At 41.6% G+C, this 13,359-nt stretch overlaps 1 protein-coding gene across 1 annotated transcript in view; it reads left to right on the top strand.

Moving 5' to 3' along the window:
• Positions 1 to 13,359, top strand: part of CEP126 (centrosomal protein 126) — a 543,909-nt gene that overhangs the window by 143,711 nt on the left and 386,839 nt on the right. The window contains exon 3 of the mRNA XM_069639092.1: positions 7,816 to 7,961. Coding sequence (XP_069495193.1) covers positions 7,816 to 7,961 — 146 coding nt within the window. The remainder of the gene's footprint in view (positions 1 to 7,815; positions 7,962 to 13,359) is intronic.

The raw sequence follows: 13,359 nt of genomic DNA, 5'->3' as shown, positions 1-13,359 counted from the left end.
AGAACAAACACTGCTAAACGACCTGTTCTTTCGGAAGGTACCCACTTGAGAGTCCGCAGCCACACTTTAGTTCACTGTACCTTTAACAGAAGGGAAATATACATTTGCATACCAGTCCAGCACCAAAAAGTTATGGCAATTCTCTTCTGAACTAGGGTACCAACAGCAACCCCATATACGTGTTTCAGCCTTGTTGGTCCTCATCAGTGAAGTGGAGCTCTGCCTCTATGAGCACAGTGAGCAAGGGGTCCACGTCTGGATGACCCTTGGAAACTTAGAGTGACTAAACCTAATTCCCTTTAACAATGAAAAAATAGTCCATCGGTGCCCCTCTGAGAGAACAAACATGGCTAAATGACCCGTTCTTTGGGAATGTAACCACTCGAGATTCCGCAGCCACACTTAAGCTCACTGCACCTTCCACAGAAGGGAAATATACTTTTGAATGTCAGTCTTTTTCCCGCCCACATGGGCAGTCCAGCACGAAATGTTATGGCAGTTCTCTTCTGAACAAGAGTACCAACAGCAAGAGTACTGCTTGGTCTTCTGGGTCATTGCTCTTGCACATATGTAGTAAAATAGCTTTCCCTTCGCTCTTGCGGATACCCTTGCCTAGTTTGCTTTCTGCAAGTGAATATCCTGATATCTCTCTCACTCTCTTGACCTTCCATTTGCTCATCCAGAAAGATAATCTAGGTTGAGTTTAAAATGCAGCTACACCATGACAAGCACTTAATAAGCAGAAATCTATATGATAATGTTCAGGTGCAATCTAATGGACTTGAATCACAGGCCAAAACCTCCATCCCTTTCTTGTCCATTGTCCTGTGGACATGTCCTGTGTTGGGCGGTATTGTTTTTTGCCTTCCAGTAGTGTGGCACAATGAAAATAGATGTAGCTATCCAAAAGAACTTCAGGGCTAGGGTACTAAAACAAATGTTCCTCTTTGGCTCCACTAAAGTTTATTGCAGTGCAAAAAATGTTCAAGCAAATCAAAGAATGTGGGCCAACGCCTTTGGCAGGTTAGGGCTTGATGCTTTGTTTGGCTTGCAGGGCATTGAACTGAATTGCAGTAGAGGTTGTACCCGCCTGCAAAATGTACTTTTGCGCTGAGGGCCCGATTCTGAGCTGCAAGCAAAAATAGGAAAGAGGTCATCTGTGAAGTATGAACACTTTCCTTAAAAGCACCATATTCTGATAAAGTGGTAATGTGGCAGTCTGGCAACAAAACCACAACCTTTGCAAGTGCCTGATTTACTGTTTGACAACAGCTATAGCAACCATGAGAAATGCAGGGTGGCACTGCAAGGGGATTCTCTTTTTTTCCTTAAAAGGAGAAGTTAACACATGGCACCTGTGGGGTGCCGCTAAACGCTGCTGCACGCGTTTTCCCTTTATAAAAACAGCATTTCCTAGACTGCAGCACCACTTTTCTAGTTTAAAGAAAGCTTAAGAAAACTTTTAGTGGCAGTCTTTTAGGAAATGCTCACACTGCCACTGGTACACATATTTCTATCTAAGCAATAGATTGTCCCTGGAGGAAAAAAACATAACAAAACACAGGAGGGAAATGGCCATCACTAGTAGTGGCATCACGTCTCGTAGGCTCCATGTCAGAACAAAATGCCATTCAGAAGTGGTAAGAATAGCATTAAGAAATGTCAGCTCAAACGCACATTGGCAAACCAACTGTTTAAGCAGGTGGTAGGCACTGATAAAAAGTTACTACTTGACATAAGATCACAACAGCAGCAAAAGGGCGTGATTACCTAGGCATATGATATTAGTACCTGGCAAATGTGTATCTAATACATCAAGCCAAAATGGTTTGCTTTGTCATAGATTTTTAAACAGAATTTTAGTGCATAGAAGAGAGATAAAACAAGTGGCTGAAAGCATACTTGGTCAAGACATTCTATTACACCAGTAGCCACGTACAGCTGTCCTTAACTATCAGCAAATTGCTTAGAAAAAACACTAGCAGGCTAAAGTTTGATATTACTTCTTGATAGAGGCTCAGAGCGCTCCCACGAGGATGTGTTTTTAGGGTGGAAAGGACGGGCAGTGGATGGGAGTGGCCATAGGGATTATCATGCCCACAGTTCGTCAATAGGCAGGTAAATGACAAATAACACCCACAAGCTGTGTGTCCCTACTCATGTGTCATCGCCCTCCTACATGTACTCCAGGGTAATAGTTTTGGCTTTTTGGTGGCGCTTAAATACCACCTGATTGCCCAAACTAAAAAGGACCAGTTCTGAACTGGTCCTCTTTGAAACAATGCGAGACACATAACTAGCTGCTAATCGGGTGAATAGTTTTCCATAGAAAAACTGTTGTGCTGCCAGGAGCTCTGACCTGCCCCTGAAATTTGAATATTTCACGACAGGCAGTATTTTCTTGCCACTGTTGGTACATTTCTATATCTAGGTGATATTTGTTTAGTTATTGGAAAAGCAGAAAAATATGTTTTGCCCCCTGAATGTTGACTTTTTACAGTAGTTACCCCGTCCTGCCAGTGGTAATTATGCTATTTTGACAGGAGTAAATAATACCAATTCTGCTTAGACTACTCCTCATCGGGTCCAGAAGCTGGTTCACATCCAGGAAATGTCCATTGGTGTGTAATTAGTAGGTGTAAAGGCAAAGGTTTTGCGGATGAATCACTTTCCTAACAAATTGTACAGTGTAGTCGGAATTGTGGCATGACTTCACGAGAGCTTGAACCACAGAAGGTCCAGTCCACTCAGTTAGTGTGAGTGCTGTCAATAGCATCATTCTTTTTGAACCTGGGTTTAAGCATAGCTCTCCACCTTTTGTGGCTCCTGGGAAGATGAAAACACCTGATTTTGTTTTGGGCAGGTGAAAGCCCATTGACTTATATGGGCACATAAGGTGCAGAGCGGGTGAGAGCTGCTTATACGACTGGTGACATCCGCCAAAGGCATGTGAGTTGAGAGGTATGGTTTAAGTGCCTGCCATTCCTGATTTACTAATGCTAGATCGTTGACACCATAGGTTAATTGCAGCTATGAGAAAACTTCCATACTCATCATATGTATGTCCCCTTCCAGGATTTTCCGTTCCCCAAAGAGGAGTTCTCTCTTTCTGGACTGAGTTTATTGTAAAAGCATCTGCTTTTGGGTGTGATAGACTGAAGCCTAAATAAGATTAAAAAGTGCATGAATAAATGTGGGTTGCATTACTTGACCATTAACCTCAACAGCCACAGTGCGCAGGAATTTGGTATGGAATTCAATTGCTTAATCGTTATGGCTATGGAGGTCTTAAGTTTTGCTTTGAAAACTGCACAGTTACAGTTGCCATTCAGTAAATCCAATCATCACACAGTCCGGTTGAACTGCAGCATAGAAATAGACGTGCAGTCAGCCATGCAGCCTCTGGAAACTTGCAACATTGTAATATCCATGCAGTTTACCAAATCATAGCAATATTGTAACCTCCATCATCAAAACGATGGGTAAACCTCGCAGCGTTGCAGTCTCAATACATTATGACCATATTTCTCTCAGCCTTTAGAAAGTGAACATTTGGAATACAATGCATTATTACCAAGTTCCTCTCAACATTTGGAAACTGTAAAGTTGTAACAGCCATGCAGTGCTACCAAGTGATGCTTTGGTAATTGAACGTTTGTAACATCCAGACAGAACCATAGGGCCCTCTTATCATTTGGAAACTGAACTATTCTAACACCCAAGCAGTGAAACCAAGTCCCTCTCTGCCTTTAATAAACTGTAAGGTTGCAATTCCACACAGTACACTAAGTCACTCTTAGCCTTTCAATAACTGCAACATAGTAATTCCCATGCAATACACCATGTCCACCTCTGCCTTTTAATAAATGGTAAGGTTACTTGCAATCCCATGCAGTTCACCAAGTCACTCTTAGCCTTTCAATGACTGCAACATAGTAATTTCCATGCAGTACACCAAGTCCCTCTGTCTTTAATAAATGGTAAGGTTGCAATTCCACGCAGTACACCAGGTCACTCTTAGCCTTTCAATAACCAAGTCCCTCTCTGCCTTTAATAAACGGTAAGGTTGCAATTCCACACAGTACACTAAGTCACTCTTAGCCTTTCAATAACTGCAACATAGTAATTTCCATGCAGTACACCATGTCCACCTCTGCCTTTTAATAAATGGTAAGGTTACTTGCAATGCAGTTCACCAAGTCACTCTTAGCCTTTCAATAACTGCAACATAGTAATTTCCATGCAGTACACCAAGTCCCTCTCTGTCTTTAATAAATGGTAAGGTTGCAATTCCACGCAGTACACCAGGTCACTCTTAGCCTTTCAATAACTGCAACATAGTAATTTCCATGCAGTACACCAAGTCACTCTTAGCCTTTAATAAACGATAAAGTTACTTGCAATCCCATGCAGTTCACCAAGTCACTCTTAGACTTTCAATAACTGCCACATAGACATTTCCATGCAGTACTCCAAGTACCTCGCTGCCTTTGGAAACTAATACCAATAAAGTACAGCCAAGTTTGCCCCCTCCTTTCGAAATGGTAACCTCCCAGCAATTAAGCACAGCCAAGCCATTCTCTTTCTGACACGTACTAGAAGTTGTATGTTTATTTAATTAGGGTTCTTGTAACGCCCCCGTGCAATCCGAGGAACGCTTCATAGCATGCGATCCAAGAGGGGCAGTCAGAAAAGAGGCAAAGGGACTTAAATGGCCTGAGAGAAAAGAAGGGTCGGAGGGAATGACAGAATTAACAGTTGTTCTCGTGGCAAAGGTTAGAGGGTAGTGAGATCCAGCAGTTAGGAGCAAGGACTGCAAAGTGCCGGCCACAGTTGCGTTGTTTTGAGAATTTAGTTATATCTGAAGATGGGATACTTTGTGTTAGCTGGTAGGGTTTGAGATATATATATATATATATATATTTCTATCTTTTTTTTTTTTTTTAAATAAAACTTTTCTCCCAAGGAACAAAAGACAAGAAAGGCATTGTTAAAACTGATCACAAAACCGCTCCTTTTTAATTCCCCTCACCCCAGTGCCCCACCCCTTAGCGAGTGAATTAGTGTCAACTCTGGCAAGTATATTTTTTAAAGGTGTACTGGCCCTTGGCTTTTGAGGAACCTGTGCGTTAGACAGAGACAAGTTGTCGACGGTCAAGAGCATAGCCACAAGCCTATCCACCCCCACGAACCACCCAATTGACTTGGCATTGCTACTCCTTGTTAATTGCAATGTAACTCGCAACAGAATGTATCAATAGTTTGTGAACACCCACGCTGTTGATTGATTTGAGTTGCTCTATGGCCAACATCAGTGGTATATACATTGTGGCCGATACGTCTGCCTGAACACCTGAGAATTTATTTTGCAGTCCAACTTCTTGTTGCATCTTGAAAGTGTATACATGTACTGTAAGTCTTCTCCGCCTCATGAATATGCATGAGGCTGCCTATGTTCACCTCTTTTTGCAGAGATGTGGGGGAGAATTCTCATAAATGTGCTAATTCCCTACACCTTAGAGACCCCCAGCAACTTTGCTGGATTTTGAGGACTTGGAAAGAGTGTGAGCCCTTTTTCCCACTCTTTCATGTATTTTGATGTGTGTTTTTACTCTTGTGTTCTTTTATTATGGAGTTTAAGATAACTCCATGGGCATCATCTTTTCATGTGTGTTACAAAGCACCTTCCTATTGAAATGGCTGGTGGCAGTGGTTTTACAATAAATTACCATGATTTTTTTCGACCGCGAACACCGGTAGCTAAAAATCGCAGGAGCCATGTTTTTGAAGATGGCGCCATAAGCCCCTTTATTTAAGCGGGTCCCGGTCTTCTTTTTTTGCCATTTATTTTTAGAAAGGTCCTTCTAGAGTTTGGGCCTTACTACACAGAATGCGGTAAGGGTTTACCGGTACCGGTAAGGGCACCAGTACTGGTAAACCCTTACCGTCTTACTACGAGGTCCCTTTGCGAGACCCGACCTGAACGGCTGGTTTTACCAGCCGTTGAGGAACGAGCCCGCAAGGGACCTTGGTGCTAATTACGGTACCGCAATTTGCAGTACCGTAATTAGCTCCTTCCCCATTCCCATTGAGCCCTATGGGGGCAAAAATGGGAATGGGGAAGTGCCTTGGTGAATGGGGAATTACCGCCCCCGCTCACCTTGGAGTAGGGCGGTAATTCCGCCATCCACCAAGGCGGACACGGTAAAATACTGGCGGCAACCATGGCCCTAATAGCGCCATGGTTACTGCATACGGTGTAATGAGGCCCTTTGTTTCTGCGTGCCAAACCAGGTTTGGTCTCTTTGTTTTTACGCCTTTGGCGCCGAAGTGTCTGGGGTGGGCAGGAAGTGACGGAAGTGCCCGAAACTCCCTGTGCCTAGTCTCCTAGGAGACCCAAATGCACTCTGCTGTGATTGGCTGGCTGACTGTCAGTGTCTGACAAGGACAGCCACCATGCTGGGTGAGTGACAGCTAGGCTGGAATGAAATGAAGAAAACTATAGAAAAGGCGAGTCTCTTGGACTGGAAAGCAGAGTCGACCACTGGAACAAAAGAAGCAAGGACGAGCTGGAAGAGGATGACGGCTGCAACTCCTGGACCATTGGATTGCCAGGTGAAGCCCTTCTGCAGGTCCGAATTGCCAAGTTCATCTTGATGGAGAAGCCCCTTCAAGGACGACTTCTTCCTTTGAGTTGGTGGGACCAATCAACTCATAAGCCACCTGGATACGATTCTTGGAGCTAGTTATGTTTAACCAGGGGGAAGGACACCAGCTTGTGTGCTTGACGACAGCTACTCGAACTGAAGATCTTCCATTTTGCCAGCTTGTTTGACCAGTCCCCATGCAGTGCAGGAGTCCCCCCCCCCCCCCCCGAGGTCCTCCCGCTTGTCCCCACGAATGAGGCTAAGGAACAGTGAGATCTGCAGGAACTGCCAGGAACCAACGTCTTCAACTGCATCTTTTCTTCATATTAAGGTACTGTGCCAAACCGATTGAGAGAACTTACTTCTCGTGTGAAAGTTCATAAAATTTTCCCAACTTGCTGGCCTAATCAGCTTGGGACCTAACATATGATTCTTTTTCGTACAAACTACTTCTGAGAACTTTGGCAAAGACTTTACCATTTACTACAAGAACTTCTCTTTCCTATCCAAGACACTAGCCCATTGACTTTGGCCTAAGCCTATTTAACTGAATCGAGTCCTCTAGTGAACTGAAACTATTTGCACTGCCTAAGAAAGTATTTGTGATCTATTTTATTAACTAGTGCCTTTGTACTCCTATTTAAAGTGACTGAAATGCCATTTTGCTCCTATTTCAGGGGAGCCTAATTTACTCAGAAACGTATTGGTTTGGTATTGAAGTGTGTTTGTGCATAATATTAAGTTGCCTCCTTCTAGTGAATGTTTTCTAAATAACTGTAATCAATTAATACGTGTTTTATCAAGTAACCTTGGGTGTAAGTGTCTACTTGAACCACTGTGATTGTAAGACCTCTGTGTAACATCCTTTTTACTGCTCACAATCCCTCTTGAGATAAGCCTGGCTGCTCAGCTTGCTACCAGAACTGTGTAGTACAGACTTATACCAAAGATTGGTTTTGCTTACACCTGTAGTCCTATTTGTATGTGGTGGTCCCAGAGGGTACTGCATGCAATTTTGCCTAACATTGCCCTCTGCTGAATTACGCCCAGGCAGTTCATCCAGCTCAACATTTCCGACTTTATGATCCCAAGATATATTTTGGATGACCGCCTATTTCCTTTCAGAACCTAACCTTTTTCTGTAAATCATTTTCATAAATGAAAATAGAGCTCTCGAAGAAAAGCGCAGAGAAGAAGAAGAAAAGGAACTGAGATTCAGAGAGGAAGTGCTTCATCAAAGGAAGCAGAAACTCCAGGAAGCCACTGAAAAGTTCCAGCGAGCACACCTACCGCCATCTCAGCGCAGAAGAACAGGTTGGAATATTCATTACAAAATGTTGTAAAGTAGAACATATCAAATCTTGTTAAATTTTACTTTCTGTTAATCAATAATGAGCACTCAGCAGTTGTGTAGATGAATTGATTAAATACAGTTACACATGGTTTCATTTACAGTCAGCATTCAAGAATAACTAGAAATTATGTAACTTTATACTGCTCTGCTAGAATTCTAGCATGATCAGTTAATTCATTTGAACACAAGGAAAGCATTTTGAAAAGCAGCAGCAACTGACTCAAGCAATAGGAAAACATCTTAAAAACAGAATTTTACTGCTGTTTAAAGGGCAACAACCTTTCATAGTAAGACATGCCATCTGTTTAGCTTAATTGGAGTTGTCTTGAAGTGTATATGCAAAGTTCCTGCAAGAATCATCGGTACAAGCCGTTTTATTTTGTGTTCTATGTGTACAATATAAGCATGTTCAAGTGACAGTGTCATGATCTGCATGTATGCCAGCAGCCTACTTAGCATCTCCTTCCACATTTGACTCATGTATTTTCTTTGCAAAAAGGTTGTGGTAATATTCCCTTTTATTTTCACACTCCTATCACAGGTCAGAGCTATAACGGATCATTTCAGGAAAATGACCTGTACGCTTAAATATATTTTTGTTTAATCATTCTATTATAAAATTGGAACCATAGGACCAAATTATATTGTGTACGAGGTGGTTGGCATCCGGGACAGAGTAGGTTGCCTTCCACACACACTACCACAGAGATGCCATCAGAGAAAGTGTACCAGTCATGGGTTTGCAGGTGTACAACGATTTCAAACCCCAGTTCACACTCACAGAAGGTGCTCTTGTGTGTCCCTCTGTCCTTGGTCTATGGTCATCCCTTTGTCTTTGAGGGACAGCCGTGTGGGTTCAGTCTGATGGAAGATTGTTGACCAGAGTGGGGCGGTACAATTGTGGACCATTCCCTGAGTGCTCTGCCATATGCATTCCCTCCAGAGGAAGCATTTAAACCAGCACATGTATCTAACTCCAAAAGTGCATTATAGTAACTTAAAACATCCAGATGCAAATTAGTGGGGATCCCGCTTCGCATTTGGGCATCTTGGCTGATCGCCACGCGCTCATTAAGTAATACAGAAGGAGATGTGAAGCCCCATTTGTAATAGCAAGGGTCACTAGAAGCACAGATAAAGTTGCTTGGTACGGAGTGACATGGGCTATCCCCAAAGGTTCAGACTGAACCAAAGAGAGGAATTATGAGCAATATTTTCTTGCTGTTAATCAGAGATTCATAATAGCAGACATCTCACAAAATACTCTATCTAATCAAATTGATCTGGAAGAAAACACCCAGAATTTTCAAAGTGAGCCTCTGTCTTTCAACACTACACATTTCGAGTTCTGGTTTAGTAACTTATTCTTTAATTTGTTGGTATTTGGCAGTAGATACCATGTGATAGGGAGGAGGCTCACATACATTTTTGCCAGCTGCTTCCATGGTTAGTTGCTTTTCATGTGGTGGTGTATGAACGTTTTCAGTTTTGGCATCACTGTTGGGATTTCACACACATGTTGCATTCTCCTAATCATACATCTTAATGTGTTATATCTTTAACTTTATTATTTGACCTCATTGCTCTCAGTAAAGGCAGGTGCAAAGCAGTGGCAGCTGGTGAGTTTCAAACCTGGTGGGGAGTACATTTCCCCGGGGCAATTTTTGAGCAAGCGTGCAAGCCTACACCACCCATGTTTTTTTTAAAAAATGGCCTCCAAAATGTGCAACTTACTGTCCAAAAAACCCACCGAAATATGAAAAAAGCATTAGGTTTTACAAACTAATGGTGGTACATTATTCTTACGTGTGCAAGTGTGATGGTGTATTTTACAGCAAATTGTATTGAGAATAGATGGTACTATTGTGTATGCTTAAAGAAATTCATTATATAGTCAGTAATGATGAAAACATATGTTTGGCATGCTGTTACTGGCATTCATATGTCTTCATCCTCTTACTAAGGTATGATTTTAGGCATTTTCTGAAAGGGGAGAAACTAAGCTAGAATATAACTTTTTCATTTTTAACAACTTAATGAATGCAACATTTGTCCTCCTAGCGTCTAATGGCTGTCTGCCTCGCTGAGTCGCCATTGCTTCAGTTGCTCAAAGTTGAAACATGTGGAATGCACAGGTCACACAAATAGCACATACATATTGCATGGAGAAAAATGCAACAGAAATAGTTTACTAGGTTTATTATTTTCAGTGCTTTATTGTCAACCAACAACCATAACATCATAATCGCATCAACACATAAAGAAACTTCACATTTCTCACTGTTCTGTCAAATAGATCACTGCAACCTTACGCAAAATCCTAACATGTTAGGCCATTGAAACAAAGAATTCAAGGTAACCCACAAAATAACTGCAAACAGCTTGTAACAGAACATTCACTGGTCAATCATTTTGAAAGTTTGTACACAAATTGTGCACGTCTATTTTTCAGAGAGGCACATTTATCAATACTCTGTGTATTGAAGCCAGGGATCTCTTGAATTAGTTCTTTTTCCATGGACAGCACGGCCAAAGCATTCAGACAGTCCTCAGTCATTGTGTTTCTCAAGAATGTTTTCGATTGCTTCAGGGTGGAGAAACAGCACTCCGACTCAGCTGTTGTTATGGGTGTAGTGATCAGAGTTTTTAATAACTGCATTGTCTCACAAAAAGCTTCTTCGAGATTGTTTTCAATTAACAATTTTAATAAAGAAATTGCCCCACATTAGAGAATTCCGGTCTCTCATAAACAATTGAAAGCTAAGTGCGTAGTCTTTCCTTGTTTAACATGGGGTACTCTTGGACAGTTGCAGTCAGTGCATCATTGGGGAAAGACTGTCCATGCATTTGAAATAGGTCACTCTGCAACAATTTGGCCCCCTCCAAGTGTTTAGTAAATGCAAAGCGTTCTTGGGCTTGTGTAACTATGATATCACATACTACTTTTGCCCAACGATTCAAAGTGGTCATATTTATATTGCGAATTGCAAAAGTTGCCTCTGATGAAAGTTTAGCTTCCAAATTGTCAGTGCTTTCACATACTCTGCCAATGCACTTGATACAAGTAGCAGTAGCTTTCTGCACATACACAGACTCAATGTCTCGCTTCTGAAGCTGGTTATATAGAATGTCAACATGGGGGATTATGTCATTGAACAAAAAAAGGAAGAAAAGGAACTCCTTCTCTTTCAGAGTTTGAATGAATCCCCGGGCCTCACGCACAGTAACCCCCTCAAAATCATCCTGCTTTTCATTGATCTCAAAGCATCTATTGGGTGCTTCCCTATGCTGATATATGGCTTCTACTACCCGAATATGGTATCTCCAGCGAGTGTGAGATGGTCTTGGAAGTCTTTTATCTGATACCTCATCTAGAACTTCAGTTCTTTTTGGAGATCAAGAATTATTTTTACAGACGCCAGAGATATCAGTAAAGAAAATTCGAGCCTCTGCGATTTTGGAAACAGCTTGTTCCATGATGAGGTTAAGCTGGTGTCCATAGCAATGTATATAATGGTCATTTGGATACACTTATCTACTTTAATTTTGACTCCACCAGACACCCCCCTCATTACTCTTGCACCATCATATGTTTGCGCAATTACTTATTTTGTGCCAATCTTCAGGGAATACTTTGTCCAATTTTTCCATTATGGCTGTAGCAATGGTCTTCGCACTAGAGTCTTTCAGATGAGTAAATCCATAAAACCTTTCAACAATTCTGTATCGTTCATCAATGTAGCGATAGACTAGCACAGACTGAGTCTTAGTGGAAACATCAGTTGAATCATCTGACTGAATAGCCACATAATCTGTGTATTTTAACTGCTCTACAATGGTCTCTATGTTGACCGTGAGCATGCAGTCCAGCAGCTCATTCTGAATTGTTTTTGAAGTGCCCTTGAATACATTTGCATTCTTTAAATGCAGTTCCATGGCACTGTCTATGATCGATACAAAATCCACTAGGCCTCCAAATACACCAGGATTCAAAGAATCTTCAGTTTCATCATGGCCACGTAAAGCCAATTCAAATGCACCACAAAAACGCACACAGTCGATTAACTTGAACAAGATGTATCGTTTTTTATCCACATCCTCATTATGCCTCATCACGCTCCAGTGATGGAGGTCGTCCAACTATGTTGCAATGTTTACATTTCCCAACATGTGCAGCTGTAATATATTATCAAAGTCAGTGACTCCTGTTTTTGTCCAGGCTGTTTCATCTCCAAACAGCAGGCAGGGGAAGCAGAACAAACATTGCTTAGCAACACTACCAGTGAGCCATGTCTTCTTTTCATATCAAACCATGGAAAATGTGCGTGTGTAGACCTTTCCCCTATCTTTAGCAGACTGTTCAATTTTTAAATCTGGCCGATCAGGCCCTAGTCATTTCACCTCCAGTTTTTCACTGTGTGTGAGTCCGGAAAATGGTTTTGTGAGCAATTGATCCACTGAATTCATTTTCAGCAAGAGTGACACCTGTTGTTAATAAGCAAGATATTATGTACATATTCATATGGGATCATGTAGTAATTGTTCAAAGATATGCTCTTTCATAACACAGAAGTATAATTTGTCGGTACTAGGCACAGATAACATCTGCAATTAATACCCAACTCCACTGTATGTATTGTTGACCAGTACAGCTCAGTTGGGTTTAATTGCAAATGTTATCTGCAGGAGTGTTAACATACGTGCCCATTAGCAACTGTGTGTCCGGTATTACTGTTCTAAAAAAATCCGTTTTACAATGTGGGGAGAAATGCACTTTGTTTTTTTCCGTTTGCATCGCCCTACCCCTCTCAAGCACTGGGAGTAATGGGAAAGAAAGAAGGCATTCTGAGGTTTCAAACGTTTTTTTGAATTATATGTCGTATGACTTTCCATATTTGCATGCCACCCCCTCAGCTAGCCACAGATACCATTCTTTATTATGTACTGTGCATCTGATTTTCCCCACCACTTACAAACATGGGATTTTTTCTAATTATTTTTTAAAGCTGAGCACCCTATGCTTTATAAGACTAGTGGTGTCTTACCTGGCTTGTCGGTCTGGATTCTGGTCACTGCAATTAACAATCCGGAAGGTGCACTATGCAGGTTGACGTCTGATGTTTTTGGTTCCGCAATTAACCTGGACTGGTTGGGATTTGTTCATGAAAGGTGTTTTCTATGATCTGTGAAGAGAAATCGAGAGACTGATCTGAGAAAGGGCAACATAGGCTGAGAGCAGTATGACAATCATTTCAGAAGTGAAGAAGAGTTACCCTTGTCACATTGGGCAAACAATACATATTGTGTTCTATGTACATCCATTGTTTGACATAATATACACACACACATCATTAAATA

This window comes from Ambystoma mexicanum, chromosome 7q (assembly GCF_040938575.1).
Source record: "Ambystoma mexicanum isolate Mex_15411 chromosome 7q, UKY_AmexF1_1, whole genome shotgun sequence".
Taxonomy (NCBI): Eukaryota; Metazoa; Chordata; class Amphibia; order Caudata; family Ambystomatidae; genus Ambystoma; species Ambystoma mexicanum.
The sequence above is the reverse complement of the archived record's forward strand: the minus strand, read 5'-3'. Positions and strand labels throughout refer to the sequence as shown.